The 18,000-nt window shown below is 41.9% G+C and overlaps 1 protein-coding gene across 1 annotated transcript in view; it reads left to right on the top strand.

Annotated features, from left to right (window-relative positions):
* The window catches only part of ENPEP (glutamyl aminopeptidase), a 58,740-nt gene extending 51,211 nt beyond the window's left edge, over window positions 1–7,529 (top strand). Inside the window, exons 14-20 of the mRNA XM_065404971.1 lie at window positions 1,979–2,129; window positions 2,917–2,996; window positions 3,101–3,202; window positions 3,308–3,478; window positions 5,004–5,144; window positions 7,033–7,111; window positions 7,392–7,529. Coding sequence (XP_065261043.1) covers window positions 1,979–2,129; window positions 2,917–2,996; window positions 3,101–3,202; window positions 3,308–3,478; window positions 5,004–5,144; window positions 7,033–7,111; window positions 7,392–7,529 — 862 coding nt within the window. The remainder of the gene's footprint in view (window positions 1–1,978; window positions 2,130–2,916; window positions 2,997–3,100; window positions 3,203–3,307; window positions 3,479–5,003; window positions 5,145–7,032; window positions 7,112–7,391) is intronic.
* Window positions 7,530–18,000: the final 10,471 nt, after the last annotated feature.

Below are 18,000 nucleotides of genomic sequence, written 5' to 3'. Positions count from 1 at the left end.
GGAAACCCAGATACACAAGTGTTAAGAGATTTGCCAAAGACCAAACAGTGAATTGGTGGTATTAGAGTTTATGGCTTTCTGGCTCTCAGTCATGTGATCAGACCACTAGATACCCACTGCTTGTGCAAATACAAACTTACAGCCAGAGTATGAATCCCTTACTCCCACTAGTGAACAGTTACAAAAGCAGTCCCACTGAATTCATTGGATTTTTTCCCCAATATTAAAATTATTTCCCCATGTTTAGATCTTCAGTGTTTATTTCTGTGTCATAAAAAGATTTGCAAGCCAGTTTGTATTCCTGGCTCTGCCACTGGCCTTCTGATTAACCTTGGGCAAGTGACTTTAACCACTCTATGCCTCAGTTTCTCCAGCTGCAATATGGAGATAATGCTACTGACCCTTTTTAAAGTACATTGAGATTTACTGATGAAAAGCACTGTTAGCCCTAGGTATTATTGTAATTACTTACTGATTTGAAACAACCTCCTCTAGTAACACCTACTCAGAATAGATTCAGCAGATTTTCTGCATTTTACTATAAATTGATAAATCTGTAACCAAATACTTTCAGCAGAGAAAACTAATCCTTAGATGAGCTATGTATCCATAGTGCCGCTGGGACATATGCCCCACAGCATTGCGGATGAAATTTACAACACTTCCATGACTGCAACACAATTAAAAGTGTGTGATTTTCAGCTGTCCCATCATAACACAAAATCTCCAATACATGCAAGTGCGGGGGGGGGGGGGGGGAGTCGAGAGTCTACATTAAAAGCAGGTGTACAGAAGCAGACTTTTATACAGGCCTGGACCGTTTCACCATGTAATAGGGAGGGAGAGACGGTTCTCCAGAATAGGCTATGAAGTCAATCAGGTTATCACTAAAGCGGAGTGAAATTATTTTTTCACATAAACTTTTTCCAGTGTGTGTGTGTGTGGGGGGGGGGGGGGGGGAATAGATTCAACCTGAATTCACAAAATGTTTCAGTTCACCTGAATTTGCCAAATTGTTTTGATTTAAAAAAAAAAAATCTGAAGCATCAATCTGGTCGACCAGCAATGAATTTGTCTGATTTCTCCCCCCCATGGACTGAACAATCGCTGCTCTCCCAAGAGCACTGTGCTGAATGGTGGTGTGCTTGTTCTGCCTAGTCTATTTTTAGACCAGACAGGGAGTTGAATCCTCATGAGTGCCTGTTCCGTAATATAGCACATTCCCAGGGAGGAAAGGGATAAGAAAGCCACAGCAGCCCCCACCTCCTACTGTTTGGGGAGGGGAGGGGAGGGGAGAGGAAGATGTTGCCCCTGTTCCTTCCTAGAGAAGACACAGTTTGTTGGCTCTCCAGAACTCCTAATCAGCCCTATCCCATGGCAGCGGGGGGGGGGGGGGGGGGAGGGAGAATAGGGGAGGAAGAGGGAGACAAGAAAACTTCTTCTCCCGACCATGTTCACAGAAACCGGAAAAGAGGACACTGCTTGTTTAGAGGCCCACTCCGTCCTTCTCTCTTCCTATCAGAGAAGAGGCAGACTGGGTGTAGTACACGGCTGGGGAAGAAATGATGAGTGATTTGAAGGACAGAGAGAGAAAAGGGAAAGTGATTGATGGGGAGGGAAGAAGAAATTAAACTAAGGCAAACAGACACTGAAAAAAAATTGAAGGCTGATGTCTAACTTGGCTCTTCTGAAATTTGGATTTGAACAGATTTGCTTCTAGAGAGGCACATGCTCCTGAGGCGAGTCCCTCTGCTTCCTACAGATTGTCCTCAACAACAACAACAAAAACGGTTTCCAAAATACGCAAGTTTTCAAATTGCATACAATGAATTCCTTCCAAAAAGAGCTCCTCACAAGAATGATGCAGCGATGGAACATGGTTACAATTAACACCCAGTACATTAGACTTCTGTGTGTTCCAGTTAGAAATGAGACAGGATTTGTAAGATTGTGTCAATTGTCTCTCTCCCTTCCTCAGGGCTGAACTGTTGAATTATGCTGTTCCACTGAATCTAACAAAATATCTACAAAATGAAGAGGATTATTTACCTTGGCATAGAGTTATATCAGCTGTATCTTACCTCAGAGACATGCTTGGAGATGATATAGAGCTCTACCCCAGGTTTAAGGTGATACAACCAATGAAAGTCTTGTTTATAATCTATTAATCCTACAGTTCAGGGCTATAACAATGATAGTATTGAAGGCTGAGTGATTTTCAAAGTTGCTGAAGCTGTTTTATGTATAATTTCAACATTAAAAGATGTATATTATTTATTATACTCTTAACATATATTTTGTGAGCTGATTTATATAGGCCCATGAATTATACAGATCCCCAACTGTGGATCTGTATATACTGGAAATAAAATTGGAGTGTTCCCAGTTACGGTTGCCACCTATTTTGATTGTTCACTGTACAGTTATTTTTGTGCCAGGGCTGTCATGTGTATTACAAGCAGGATTGTTCAAGATAGCAAAACTTCTGATGCCTTACCTACACCATGAAAGGTAACCATGTCTCAGTGAGGTTGTCAGCAATCATGATAGCTGACCTTTGGTTGAACAGACTTCAGTGGTCAGCACAGATAAGCACAAACTGTAGTCAGCATTATGTCAGGGGACCAAGCTGAGCAGAGTGTGTCCTAGTTTACACTGGTGGTTATGTTATCATAGTGTAGACAAGGCTTGAGGCTGATGGGACATCTTCATGTTGTGTCAGTGCATCATAACAGTGCCAAGCAAAGGTGCAGTATGATGTTCACATCCTTTCATGACATGGTGACTTTGCTGAAAGTTTTTTTTCCCTGGGGTATGTTGTTGTTACTGGAATTTTTAAAAAGGCAAACTATGAAGATGAAAACCTTGTTACATCATGAAACCTATAAGGGTAATCAGAAAATCTCTTTATTTCAGACATACTTTCGCAGTCTGGTTAAACCCATTGCAAATAAGCTGGGTTGGAACGATGATGAAACTGGAAGCCATGTGATGAGGTTAAGAATTTATTGTGTATATTAATATTATAAGATAGACTCAGATTGTGGAACACTAGGAAAATCTCCCTCTCTCTTTTTTTTTTTTTTTTTTTTTAAAAAAGGCTTCTTCGTGCAGATGTTTTAGGATTTGCATGCAGCATGGATGACCAGGATGCTTTGAACAATGCATCTAGCTTATTTTATTCCTGGTTAAATGGAACAAGGTGAATATTCATGGTTTTTGCATTCAGTTAAGAGTACCATGTATGGTATTCTAATGCAACTCAAAAAAAGGTGGCAACCATAATATATTTCTTTGTGTTTTTTAGTCCATCTGTAAATCTCCGGCTCTTGGTATATCGCTATGGGATGCAGAACTCCGGCAATGAGACATCATGGAACTATATGTTTCAGAAATACCAAAGTACTTCATTAGCTCAAGAAAAAGAAAAGCTGCTCTATGGTCTGGCATCAGTGAAGAACATCACCCTTTTGGACAGGTTGCTGAAAATATGCTGAAAGTGTTATTTTCCTTCCCCCATATACCCACCCACATTACCATTTTTGTCATATATAAAGTATGATATAGAACACAGCAGATTGTCAAATGCTGTCACTCTTGAGTAGTCCTCCCTGAGATTATACTGCCAATAACTAGGCAAAGTCATTGTTCCCTTGCTTGAAAGAATATGCTCAGGTGATGGGTTTTATAGCTCTTCATCTCTTGAACTCTAAGAACTACCCTAATTACTACTACTACTACCACCACCACCACCAGTGCAGTATCCTCCAAGGTCCCAGTTGTATTGTCCTAGCCCCAAAAAGAGTTTACAATTGAAGACAAGATTAAACAAATGAGCAGAATTAACAATAGGAAGAACTAGAAGAGTGGGGATGAAGGTAACAGTAATATGGATATGTGGTGACCGAGGCTAGCATTGTGTATAACTTCACAGGTGCACATCATTTAAAGTTATTTCATAACTAACCCCTACACAGTCATCACTTCTATGACTAAAACATGGATTAATCAGACAAACCCAAATCTGCAGAGCAAAAACACAACAACAAAAAATCTGCACTGTAGGTAACTCACAGGTGGAATTTGGCCCTTCCCAGAATCAACTATTTTAGTGAAATAAGGGGAAAAAAGAACACACCACTGAGAAAGCTGGCTGTGCACTCAGCCACTTGTTTATGGAGCTGAAGAACAGAAGCATCAGCCCCAAGTTACAGTAGCTGAAGAGGAACCGTTTTGCAGCTGCTACTGTACATTGTAGCTAGGAGTAACTTCCCAATATTGTCCTTAAATGTGTCTATGTGACAGTGAGTCCACCCATTTTATGGACCTATTGGTCACACCCCTGACCTACTGCATTATAGACCTTCTATAGTTCACAAGATTTCATCCTATTAGACGAAGGAACTTTGACCTCACTCACTGGGATAGAAAACGGATAGATTTAGGGTAAAATTTTCAAATGAACTAGGAAATCAATGGGAACTAGATGCCTCAATATCTTTGAGGATCTGGGCCGTAAGCCCTGTTAATTTTCAATGAGATGCCCGGGGCTTGCTTTGTGCTGGGGCTCAGCTCCAGCATCTCTTCTGGCAGTAGTGTGCCAGGCATGACCTTGCACATATGGTGCAAACAAGGTCATGAGATGTGGAAGATGCTATTGTTATTGCTTGAGCCCAGGCACCTTTAAAAAAAAAAAAAAAAAAAAAAATAGTAAACACTAGCGATGTCTACATGCCTGTCACTTTTGAGAAAAAAAAATAATAATAATAATCTTATCCTTAATAGGTAAATTACATTTTAGACCAGCCTATTTCATCCTTAAAATGGTCTAGGAAAAATAAGTCTCTAGTGTTAGATCTTCCATAGTAAAATACAAATATTTCTGCAGATGGTTTAGGTTCGTCTCAGCAACTTGAATCGTTTCTTTACAACTCACTTTTCACAATCTTTAATGAAAGATTTTAAAAAGTCTGTTTAATTGTTTCCCATCTGGTTTCTCCTAGGTATCTAAAATATATTTACAACACCAGTCTTATTAAAAGTCAGGATGTGTTCACTGTCCTGAGATACATCTCCTATAACAGCTATGGCAAAACCATGGCTTGGGACTGGATACGGCTCAACTGGGAATACTTAGTCAGCAGGTATGTTAACATCCTTTGAACGTTTTACACTTAATTCTAAGTCTCCTGCTCTTTATTTTCTTATCTCACCTTACTTTAGTCTCTCCACACAGTCACCATTAGGTACAGGAACACATCAATCCATTTCTCTTAATGTGAAGCAAAACTTGCAAATATCTTTGGGTTTACCCATTTCTGTGGAAGCAAATGGCTCTAAGAAGCAACTCCTTTGGACAGAGAGAGCTGAAAATGTTTTAAATATTATTGCAGCCTGTGGTGAGGAAAAAAAAAGTTTCTGCCAACTTGAAAATACTACACTAAAGTTCCGGTCTGAATCAAAACTTGCTGAGAGCTAAGTAACAATCAAAACTGCATTGTGCTAGTTACCTGCCTCTCTTTTGGACAAAGTAACTAGCTATCAGATCTTTGAAACACTGCATAACATAGGAAGCACATTTAAGGCCCTAGTTCAGCAAGTTACTTAAAAACCTGCCTGACTTTAAGCATGTGAATAATCCCATTGGTTTATGGGAGACCAGCTTTTCTGAGACTCCAGCCATTAACATTTGATCCTGTGAGATACTGAGCACCCTAATCTGCCACAGCTTTCACAACACTCAGCTCCTTGCAGACTAAAGGCTGTATAAGGCCCTCCACACCACTTAAGCTACCAGTGGAATAACTAAACAAACTTCAGAGGGAGTCCTCACAGCTCATCAGAAACTGTTGCAGAGGCTAGCAATAATTCCATGGATTCAGTGACTAACGCCCATGCAAGTAGTGTGAAAGGGCTGCACGTGCTGGGACAACCAATAGGCTTGAACAACAGCTACAGAGAAAATGCATTGTAGCCCAGTGCCCTAGGTAGATTTTGCATCTTCCCTGTCCCCCCCCAAAAAAGAATTTCCAGTCATTTCACCCATATAGACACTGCCCATTCTGGTTTTCTGCAGGCATATGGATTGTCACCCTTAGTGAATTGTGATCTCTCCCACACTAAGTTGTGACAGCACCAGAAGAATCAGTCAGGAAGCTTTTTGCTTTAATATTTACTCATAAAAAGCCAAGTATTTTTCTAGGAAAAGGAGAGAGAAAATACAGGAGAGTTTCCTAGAGGTGTGCTGTATTATGGTTTGGGCTTTATGAACCGTAAATCTGTGTGGTAAAGAATTGTAATATGAATTTGAGGAATAAAAAGATGTAGATAAAGCAGTTAAGACTTATTCTACAAGGTATATTTCTATTCCTAAATGATCATTAGCAGCCAATGCCAAGAGAAAACTGTAGCAAGTTCCACAGAGTTATGGGAGTGTTCTTCTATGGACTCTGCAGCAGTCAATCCCCAATCTGGCCTAATACGGAATATTCTCTTTATTCACAGCAATCTACAATGAGGCGTCTTGTAATTTTCTTATTCCCTCTTGTAGTAACAATGAAATCAGCTTCCAGCTTTGCTCCTGTCTATTCACACTGATTCCTGAGATGCTCTTTCACTCCTACTACTAGAGAAGGACATTAGAAAGGGAATCTAATTGAAACTCACATGAGGGCATAGAATCACATTAAGCCTGCCAATTTACAGAGGTCCTCTGGCCATACACAATTTTAGCTCCACAAAGGGACACAGACATGTGAGGGTGTTGTAATGGAAATTTCTCTCAAGGGTTGGCTTGATTCCAGGCAGAAGACACCATTCTTTGAATATGTTTACATCAGAGATCTCGCCAGGTATAGCTAAACTACAGAATAGTACAAAAATAATATAATATGCTTTTTCAAATATTTCTGGTAACATCTGGAATTTGGGGCAACATCTATTTCATGATGCTAAAAGCGTTTAACAATAAAGGAACAAACACTCCAAAAAAAGCAATATTATTTTTATATCAAATACTATTTTTTTTTCCAGATACACAATCAATGATAGAAATCTTGGTCGAATAGTATCAATAACCCAAACATTCAACACTGACCTTCAGCTTTGGCAGGTATGGAGATGATGCCTATAGTCATTTTAAACTACTAAGTTATAAGATCTTCCTCGGCAGGAAACTTGCCCTTTTATTCTCTAAGATGCCTCACATAATTTTGAATGCTATAAAATAATTATTCAAGTACTACCAGTCCAATCCTGAAGTCCTTTCTCAAGTAAAACTTTCCCAGATTTCAAGAACATAGAATCGGGCCTTATAAAAATTATTTATTTGATGTTAAATACAACAGAAGTACTTGCTGCCTGTGAATTCATTTTCATTTTCTCTTTTCAAGATGGAAAATTTCTTTGAAAAATACCCTAATGCTGGAGCAGGAAAAGCACCCAGGAAACAGGCTCTCGAAACAGTAAAGAATAATATTGAATGGCTAAAACAAAACAAGGGAGAGATAGAAGCATGGCTAACAACTTAATGTTTTACTTCAAAGTTGCAAAGAATTAAAAATAAATATTGTCTTAATTTTATGCACTTACTGTTTCTTACATGAACATTTGGGAATCCATTTACAAATGCGGTCTCCGAATCCTACAAACACGTAGGCACTTGAATGACTTTACTCATGGAAGATAAATCAGACTCTACCTGTAAGAGTAAAGTTACTCAGGTTATAAAAAAATTGAAGGATTGGGCTCCTGTTTGTACTTCCCACCTACTGCTTTGAAAAATGTACCCCTTTGTTTATGTAGAAAGAAACCCATTTAAAACACTCAGGGATACCCTTCCAACTGTATTTTACAGGTGGTCTATTCCAAGGGAATGTAGTAGTAATTTGAACTTGTTTTAAAATCATTTTATATATTTATACTTGTAAAAGCCAGCATGTGGGATTTAGCTTTGTGTTCTTAGTACTAAAGAAACGTCAGTTAATTTTGTTTCCCGATTGATTCTTGATAAGTGTAACTATTGGTATTCAAGGGATCAATATTACCAACCTACTGTTTAAGTTTATTTGGGATTCTGTAGTTTTTAATATTTTGTTTTTCTCTCTAAATCCTGTCAAAGTAACAAGCGCCTAGGATAGAAGTCACTGTATGTTTTAGACAAGGAAATGGGTACCTGTTACCTCTCTTTCCATAAGAAGAGCAAAAACAAAAACAAACAAAAACTAGGAAACGCTCACTCTTAACTAGGAAGTAAAAGACTGGCCACCACTGCTTTTTTGAAAAACATCAACCACTGCTTCTTAAGAATTTCAGATATGGCAATCACTTTGAGACCTCCAGCCCTAGAAGGGGCAAATTCATCCCTGTGCTAGACCTACGGCTGGCCCAGGAACATGGGGAAAACAGATTGTGCCTCCTCTATCCAAGAACAACTGGGGGCCAGTTTGTCTCCCAGTGCAGGCTACTGAGTAGAACTGAGAGTTGGCCAAACTTATCCACTATTTCAAGGGGCCACTGCAGGAGTGCAGAATCAATGGGGAGTAAAAGCACACCTCTTTTCGCCCTGGAATGTCCCCAAGCAGGCGGGAGGCTGTGTGAGGCTGCTGAAGAGATGGCACAGAGCTGGCTGTGCACCAGGAATAGAGAAATATCCTAGGAACAGGGGGCTCCTGTGCGGCTACTCCTGCCTTATGCCACCCCTCCAACCCATTTGTTCCACCTTAGCTGGTGCAAAAAGGGGATGCAGAACAACTGTGAATCTGGATCCAGCTGTGAAAGAATAAGCAGTTTCTTCACTTTCAGAGATTTGAGAATCAGAACTCATGCTTCCTCATGTTCGATTGACCCCTTACACATGTTTCAGGCCAAATTCACCCTAGGATGGGCAGGTAGCTTCCATTGAGGTCAGAGAATTCTAGTGATCGCTAGTCAATTGCTATGTGAAAGGAAAGTGTCAGCCAGCATTCCGCAAATAAACATTTAAGGATTTTAACCTGCAATGGTTACAACCCACTGCTGTCATATGCTTCCAATTGTGATGGGAACATGGCAAAGAGCCAAGTGACTTCTTCAGTGCTCTCGCCTTTGCCCAGCAATGAAAGTGAGGCAATTGTACAAAACCAAAATATGCACAGACCCTGAACAAAACCTTTCACTTTTCCCCCCAATATGAAGAACTATTTCATATTGTGGTGGAATCTCCATCCTTGGAGGTTTTTAAGGTCAGGCTTGACAAAGCCCTGGCTGGGATGATTTAGTTGCTGTTGGTCCTGCTTTGAGCAGGGGGTTGGACTAGATGACCTCCTGAGATCTCTTCCAACCCTAATAGTCTATGATTCTATATTTATGAGCCCTGGTCTGGACAAGTACATATCACATGCGTCTTAGACCCCATCATCTTTTGTTTGTACCTTTAAAGATTTTTATGATTGAATAAAGCAAATCAATATGGTGAATAAAGCAAATAAATATGGTGGCTCTTCTCCTGTGGGCTGATTTAATGTTAGCACCCTGCAATATAGAATACATAGTAATACTCACTGGCACAGGCTGTTTTCCCCCCTCAGAGTCACACTGCCTATTTTTAGCCAAATGTTTTTGATCCTATCTGGCCAATACATACTGTGTATTCCCCTCTGTACCTGAGCCAAAAAGAGATAGAGATCTGTTACAGCTCTCACCTTAAGAGCCGAGCATTTTAGCTCCACCTTGTTCTTTTAGCTTTGGAGGTACTCAGTTCAATCCCTGGTGTGTCAGCTATCACATAAGTGAGGTCTCATCTGGGACTGAACCAGAGACCTCTACCGTGAAAAGCATGAGTTAAAAGGAACCACCTCTCAAGCTGAGAATTGTAATAGATCCATATCCTCTGTGGATCAGCCATAGAGCGATACCCATTTCATATACTGAGCAATGGGTTACATTCGCACCTATCAAAAAGAGAAGAGAATTAGTTTTACAAGATGGTTCAGCTCTATTAGCTTCAAGACAGGCATTCTAGTTGGTTTGTGAAGTCGGTCTGAAAAATACAGATTTTTATGTGTTAATTAATAAAAAAATAATGAGAAAATGTGAGGCAGCTCATCTAGTAGGAAGAGAGGGGAGAAGATGAGTTTCTAAAGGTCTAACTAGATTTGATCCAGTGCACTAGTGGACACTGTTACAAGCAGCAGCGTTTGACAAGTGTTTCTGTTTGAATTTATTCCCTCAATCAACCAAGATAAAGAGTTTTATTGCATTAGTAAATACACCAAGACAGACACTAGGAGAAGCATGTTTTTCAAGCAAGTACCTCATGGACTCTCACTTTCTGACAGAGAAGAGTTTTACAGATGAGTAATGAAATGTCAGGAAGAGATAATTGAACCTCTAGCATCAGCCATAATTTCTGGTTGGGAAAAGGGATTATTGATGCCAGATTCTGTGTGGATGATAGAAAATTAAATGGTCACTGGGAGCTCCCGCTCATGGCAGCCCAGCAAATGGTCCCTTGCCTCAGTTTCCTTCTCAATTCCTCAGATAAACTCACTGCACCCTTCAGAGTATATAAATACCCCTTTTTTGTGATTTTAGCTTATTACCCAAAATCCCCCAGCCTCAGAACAGTCCAAACAGTACATTCGTCCCCAACCGTCCAATCCCAAGTATGGCTCCAGCATCTCTCACCGGGCTCCAGCTCAGCTCCCAGGTACAGCACTAGCATCTCTCACCATGCCAAAGCCAGCTCCTCTCCCTAGAGTGTTTCTCTGCCTTATTTCCTTCCCAAGTATGGTTCTAGTTATTGCCTGGAGACATCAGAGGGCTCAGCCCTATTCATTCCCCAGCCTTCTCTGGCCCTCAGAGAGCCAGCAGGTATCTCCCTCTGCTGCTCTGAGCCTTCAGACCTCTCCAATTATCTCTGGCTATGCTTAGCTCTTCAGCCTGGAGAAGTTTGTAGGTGACTCTCTGACTGCCTTCCTAGCTTCTGCTTTCACCAGCTTGTTGTGGCTCCACTGCTCAACCCAGGACTTCTCACCACCCCGTCCTTCAGTGGGACCCCTTCCTGAAGCTCTCAGTTCAGCTCTGCTCTTCCTCTGAGCTCTCTTTATTATCAGTGCTGGTCGGCTCGCCCTTTCCAAGCTCTCCCTATAAGCTCTCTTTGACGACTCTGGAGTTCTGAACTGCCCTTTCTGAACTCCCAACCCTGCTCATTACACCAAACTAGGGCACACCTGGACTGGAAAAGGAGTGCTGAGCCCAATTTTATTTAAAGGGCCAGCTACTCTGTTACAGTCACAGAGGATTTCTGTCCTTTGTCAGAAACAGATATATTTAGTGCTGTAATAGGGTAAGTTTGGTTTCCATGTTGATCTTAATTGGCTCTGCAAAGGTGGAAATGGATCCAAAAAAACCAGGAAGAAGGCGGCTTTTACAGCAGGATAAAGGCTCTGGCAATTTCAAGTAATGTCCTTTAGATTATGCAGTGCTCTTGGAACCTTTAAGCGGCTCATGGAGAATGTACTCTGTGGCATGCACCTCTTTCAGACTGTTTGTCATACATGGATAACAAATCTGGTACATGCTAAATCTTTTGGTCAGGAACTGGTGCATTTATAAATGGTCTGCGATAAGGTTAAGAATGACAATTTGAAACTGAATCCAAAGAAATGTGAGCTGTTTTAAAAAGAGATAATTTTCCCTTGGTCATTTGATCAGCGAGGAAGGAATTTCCACTGATAAAGTGAAGGAGTGCAGAACTGGCTGGCTTTTTAGCTCTACACAGCTTTTTAGGACTCTGCTGTTCCTATTACCCCAGGTTCATTTTCTGGGTTGCCAATAGAGGAAAAGCTATTGCATACAGTGAGTAAGAGAAATGCCTGGAGTATCACCACAGTGTACTTCGGCATTTACAGAGTTAAAACAGGCACTTAGGCAACACTGAAACAGTCCTTACTCTTGCCTGAGAAATTTTCATATTAAACACAGATGCAAGTGCTCACAGAATGAGAACACTTCAGGCCCAGAAGGCTGCAGAAATTATAGGCATATGAAGATGCTTTCTCTTGCTGCTCCTGTTGAAGGGCTAGTTGGAAATATTACTCTGAGGAAGAGAACAAGAAATGAATATCAAGTATCGGGGGCGTAGCCGTGTTAGTTTGTATCTACAAAAACAACAAGGAGTCTGGTGGCACCTTAAAGACTAACAGATTTATTTGGCCATAAGCTTTCGTGGGTAAAAACCTCACTTGTTGCATCTGAAGAAGTGAGGTTTTTACCCACGAAAGCTTATGCCCAAATAAATCTGTTAGTCTTTAAGGTGCCACAAGAAATGAATAGCACCTCTGCAGCGCCCTGGGTGTTGCAGCTGTGTAAGTGTTCTTGAGTCAGCTGCTGAAAGAACAGAAGCGGCAATGGAGAAGTGGACTGCAAAGCAGTTAAAAACCTCACCGGTAAAGGATCCCAATGTTAAAATAGGTCATGAATGAAAACTTAACTAGCAATTGCCACTATCCTAGAATATTGTGTCTTTTAACAGTACAGTAACAGCTCATTGGCCTCAGGGTGAAATGGGAGATGCTAACCAGTGATTGGTACAAATATCAACAGGTTGTACTAGATATATTGGAAAGAGGTACTACGGATTAAATCGGCCCCTATTGAAATCAATGGCAAAATTCCTGTTAAACTTAGGGTGAGAGCTTGATCCCTGTATACTTATATCTTGGCTTTGTATATTTTGGGTTATGAAAACATTAACCAAGCTAAGATTATATTTTAATCAGGAAACATTGTAACAGGGCCCCACTTTACATTCGCCACTGGAGTTACTCCAGATTTACATCCACACATAAGATAAGAAACTGTCTCAAGAGGTAAAAAATTGGTATTGAAAAATATGATACAAGTGTAAAAACATTTCCCCCCCTCCAAAGAAAAATAGCACTGAAGCAGCCACAGGAACACATTGCTGTTGATGTGTCTGAGACTTAGTGGGAGGTGGTCTGGAGATAAGTCTTCCTGGGTTACTGCAGCCTAATTTAGGCCGCTACCTTGATATAACACGACCTGATATAACACGAATTCGGATATAACGCGGTAAAGCAGTGCTCCGGGGGGGCGGGGGGCGCACTCCGGTGGATCAAAGCAAGTTCAATATAACGCGGTTTCACCTATAACGTGGTAAGATTTTTTGGCTCCCGAGGACAGCGTTATATCGAGGTAGAGGTGTATTTAAAAAAAAAATGTATCTGAAATGTACCTAATTTTAAAAACAAAGTAAAAACACACAAGAGGCTGTAACCATCACTGAAGTTTTAGTTTCTAGCCCAAAAGTTGCAGGGGAGATGGGGGTGCCCACCATGAAATATCCAAAAGGGCACACTGCTGTGTACAGGTAGCACCTACAAACTGCTGCCGATAATGCCTCGCCCCCAGAAAACTGCCCTACATCACCTTCCCCTTCTAAATTGACCACGCATTTATTTACAGATGGATGCCAGAGACAGAGATTCCCCTGACAGCAGTTTATGGCTAGTTGGTATTGCAAAGGGTCTACATAACACTGGGGATAATCTCAGGCTCAGGACAGACCAGAAAAGGTCCACTGGTCTCAGGGCTGTGAGAAAAGTGATCACATCCGCACAACAGGATTTATAGGGCACTGCAGAATTCTCCTTAACACACATAAGGAGAGCTGGGTGTGTAACAAATTTTTCTGTTTGCTGACAATTGCCCCCCCAAAAAGCAAAATTTCAGCTCAAACTGAAAACAATTTAAAAAAATATTTAGTGAATCAAAAAGTCAAAAATATTTGTTCAGGGTCAAACAAAATGTTGCATTTTAATTTTGAGCATTTTTAAAGTATTTTCAAATAAAAGTAAAGGAAATTTCTGAACAAAAAGCCATTCAGCATAAAAAAAAAAAGTGAAACCTTTGCAAGTGTCTTGAAATGAAAGGTTTTGATTTTTTCTGAATTTTAAAGTGCTTTGACTGAAATCATTTGGCAAAAAACAACACAAATTCACAAAATGTTTTGGTGTTGCTGAATCTTCTTTTTTTGTCCCTCCCCCAAAAAAGGTTTGTTTGGAAAAAAGATTCACACAGCTCTACTTGTGAGGAGTTCTAAGTCAATTTGGAAGGCATGCTACACCTATGTATATTACAGGCCCCATGCAGCCAGGGAACCCCCCACATGGACTAGAAGCCACTCTACCACTTGCACAGAGAAGTTTGATTGTCATTGGCTGGAGGGCTAGTCATTAGAATAGTTTCCTCCAGGATGGGCATCACCCAAAGCAAGGCGAGAGGTCAGTGTGTCTGCAGAGTTCCTCTCCTGTATTTCATGCTGGCAGCTGCTCTCACACTTTACTCAGGGAACCGTAGAGCCCAGTGAAGCAGCCTCCCAGGATAGAAAGAGGTTAATGTTCTGTCAATGGGCAGGTCTCACCCCAACTGTAATGCCCCAGGACTCTGGAACATGTGAGTTATATGTTCTCAGTAGGTTTGGATGGGCTGGTGAGCACAAGACCCAGAAGCTACAGGTGGTTGCATATTGTGTGAGGGTCCTTTTCTTGATGACACTAAGATTAGTCATTTGTTCTGGTGTAAATTGCAAGAGGTGCAGGTCTGTGCTTAAAATTATTAACAACTCATTTTATTTTAAGTCAAATGAGTGATGGTGACGGTATGCTGGAGAGGGGTGAACTGTGGGAAACTGCTGGCTGCACACAAGAGAAGGCAGCAGAGGGGGTCCCTCTGCAGGCTGCAGGCACAGGGTCCCACAGGGGAAAGCCAAACTTAGTGCAGGGAGCTGAGGCTATGCCTTTGTGCCTCCTCATAGACACAGGGGTGAAACACAGAGACAACAACAGGACTTTGCAGTGGGACTGAAGTAAAATAAAAGTGAAACATCTAACGTAACCTGACACTATAATTAGAGGAAAGGCTAGTTAACTCAAAAATCAGATTACCAGGGGAAGAGATATGCAGCAACCACCTCAAATAGTCACAGTTAAAAAAAAAAAAAAAAAAAAAAAAGTGTGTTTATTTTTCATCAACAATGCTACAGAAGTGATCCTCTGGTGTTCCTTGCAAAATGTTAGAGTGGAGGACTGAATAGATTTTGGAAAGGATTCCAAGCACAGGGGATGACATGGAAGAAGGAGATGACAAAATAACTGTTATATTTAAAGTTCTCAGTAACAGAAATGCAGTGCATTGTTACAGATTGTAGATCTGCGTTGTTCACCGTAAATTAGAGGAAATATCACCCAGCTACTGATAAAACAGAGAAGCCACTACTTACACAGCATTTTGAACATTAGGATCCATTTTATTTTGAGCCTTATAGAAAAGTGTGCATGTTAGTCTGGAAAATTGGATCACTTCCTATGATACTGATAGTCCCATCGGAGTTAAGAGTTACAACAGAGACTGAATGGATCTGATTTGAGGAATGGAAATAAGTAGAGATAACCGCATAAGTGCATCTTGGAAATACAAATTAGCTTTGCTAACTTCTTAACAGAATATGTTCAGTAAATTGTAAGTAATCTATATTTGTGGTGAAAAAAGCAGAATGAACTGTCTCCTATTAATGTTTCATCATTGTGTATTAAGAGCAGCCTCTAGTGACAGGTAGAAGTCATTACAGTTAATTATATTTGGCTTTGCTAGCACTGCCTGTGTTTATGTATTAATATTTCTTCAAATGTTTAGGATAAAAAATGTCCTAGATGTATCTGCTTTGGGGGTTTTATAAAAGCATCTAAGGCTCATATCCACAAAGATATTTAGGCACTTAAGTCCCAGTTTTAGGCTTCACTGTGAGCCACAAAACTCCTGCTTGGCTGCCGCCAAAACCTGTAGGTGCCTAACCACACTCAAACAACTAAATTTTCACGATAAAAGCTCCCTAGAGGCCTATGTTTCTGCCTCTGGACATACATATTGCTGCCTTACTGCAGGTGTCCTCACCTAGCCCCCGGTGTGATCCAAAAGCAAGAAGATAGGCAGAGGAGTATCTACTTTGCCTGCAGCACCCAATCAAGTAGGCAGGCAATTCAGCCCATTGCTAACCAGGGCCTCTATCCTGCAAACACACACATGATTTGCCTTAAAAGCAGGGCCGGTGCAACCATTTAGGCGACCTAGGCAGTCGCCTAGGGCGCTAGGATTTGGGGGGCGCCATTTTCTTTGGCAGTGACCGGATCTTCAGCCGCCACTGGTATTTAGGCGGAGGGAGCTGGGGCAGTGGAGCGTGGGGAGGGCCGCCTGCAGCAAGGGGGGGGGGCAGCATGCAGGGGAACTCCCCATCCCAGCTCACCCCTGCCCCGCCTCCTCCCCGAGCACGCCGTGGCTGCTTCACTTCTCCCGCCTCCCAGGCTTGCGGCGCCAATCAGGCGCCGCAAGCCTGGGAGGCGGGAGAAGTGAAGCAGCCACGGCGTGCTCGGGGAGGAGGCGGGGCAGGGGTGAGCTGGGGCGGGAGGGGTGCCTCAGGGTGGGGAGCTGCCGCGGGAGGGGGAGGTGCCTCAGGGCAGGGGCTCAGGGAGGGGGGGGGGGGCGCAAGGTGGAAGTTTTGCCTAGGGCGCAAAACATCCTTCCACTAGCCCTGCTTAAAAGGACTACTCATGTAAGCAATGTTAAGCACATGCATAAGCCGATGCGGGATCCAGGCGCATAACTTAAAAATTCTAATGATACCATTGTAATTTTACAATTAGTGTTTAAATGGAGCTTTGAGGCACACTAGCAGATCACAATCCATTTGGCAGAACCCCTTTATGTTGCACTATCCTCCTAACATCCATGGATCTGACTGGTAATAACTGGGGGGGAGGGAAGGAGCAACAGTTTCTGGTGTCAGTTTTAGCCCAGCTGCAGTAAGGTTGACATAAGATGATCATTGAATCCTGCATATATTGTGTAAGACATTAAAGGGTGAGCAGAACACTCTCATTTGAAGCTAGGATTTTAAAGCATATGCAGAAAGACAGTTACAATGATGCTCACTAACCTTAAATGGTACCCAGATAAAATACAGGGTGGTAGTTTTGATTTTCAGCTCTTCACATATTGTCTTTGAAGGTGTGGCTTCACAACTGTCATCACATTGATAGACACCTGGTGTGGAGAGTGACACAGGAGGGAGACCTTTCCCCAGTGAAATCAGGTGAGTTGCTCTTGATGAGCCATTCAACCTACAAAAAGAAAAAAAAGGCAGTTTTATCCTGCCAGAAACACATGTAAATAGAATTATTTCTTGTTCTAAATGTCCCCTCTTGTCTTCCCCACCCCCTGGATCCATTTCCCCCTAACTCCCTTCTTCTCCTGGCTCCTCCCTGCCTTCCCCCTCTCCTTTCCCAGTATCTAGCCTAGGTCCACTTCCCTTGTTGGCTCTTTATTGCTGCCTCTCCACATCCCCAAGTCCCCTTCTTAGTTCCCCTTTTCCTGGTCCTTTCTCTCTCTCAGAGGAGCAGACTCCCTTTTCCATGGTCCACACCTGAGGCTTGGGTCACTTTTGGAAAAATGGGATTCAGGCCTTACAGTGCTAAGCAGAACAACACCTAAATACCTTCACAAAGCCATGCCCTCCTCCCCCTGCATGCTGAGAATGGTTAGTGCTGGCTGGCTGGCTGGCGCAGCAGAGAGGAAGTGAAATCAAGGAGAAAAAACAGAAGGTCACATGCCAGCTTTAGCCAGGGAGAAGAAGTCTAAGGGTCTGATTTTGCTCAGCATTCACTTAAATAGTGCACATTCAAGCCCTAAATTAGAAAGCAAGGAGAGCCTGCAGAACCCAGAGTCATGGAGCAGCTGATCTATTAAGGAGTGGGAGGTGTTATCACTGCCAATGAGTTTGTGATTACTGTCCTTCTTCCCTGGTGGAGCCCTGCACCTTACAGTCTGGAGCTCTGGGAGTTATCTGCATGTTCTCTTAGCACAGGACACCCATCCAGGGGGCCCTCTCTAGATAGCCTCTTATGTTAGGGTTGCATGATGCAACTATTCTGAGAAGGGGATGAT

Source organism: Emys orbicularis, chromosome 5, assembly GCF_028017835.1.
Source record: "Emys orbicularis isolate rEmyOrb1 chromosome 5, rEmyOrb1.hap1, whole genome shotgun sequence".
NCBI lineage: Eukaryota > Metazoa > Chordata > Testudines > Emydidae > Emys > Emys orbicularis.
This window is presented reverse-complemented; position numbering and strand designations above follow the sequence as displayed.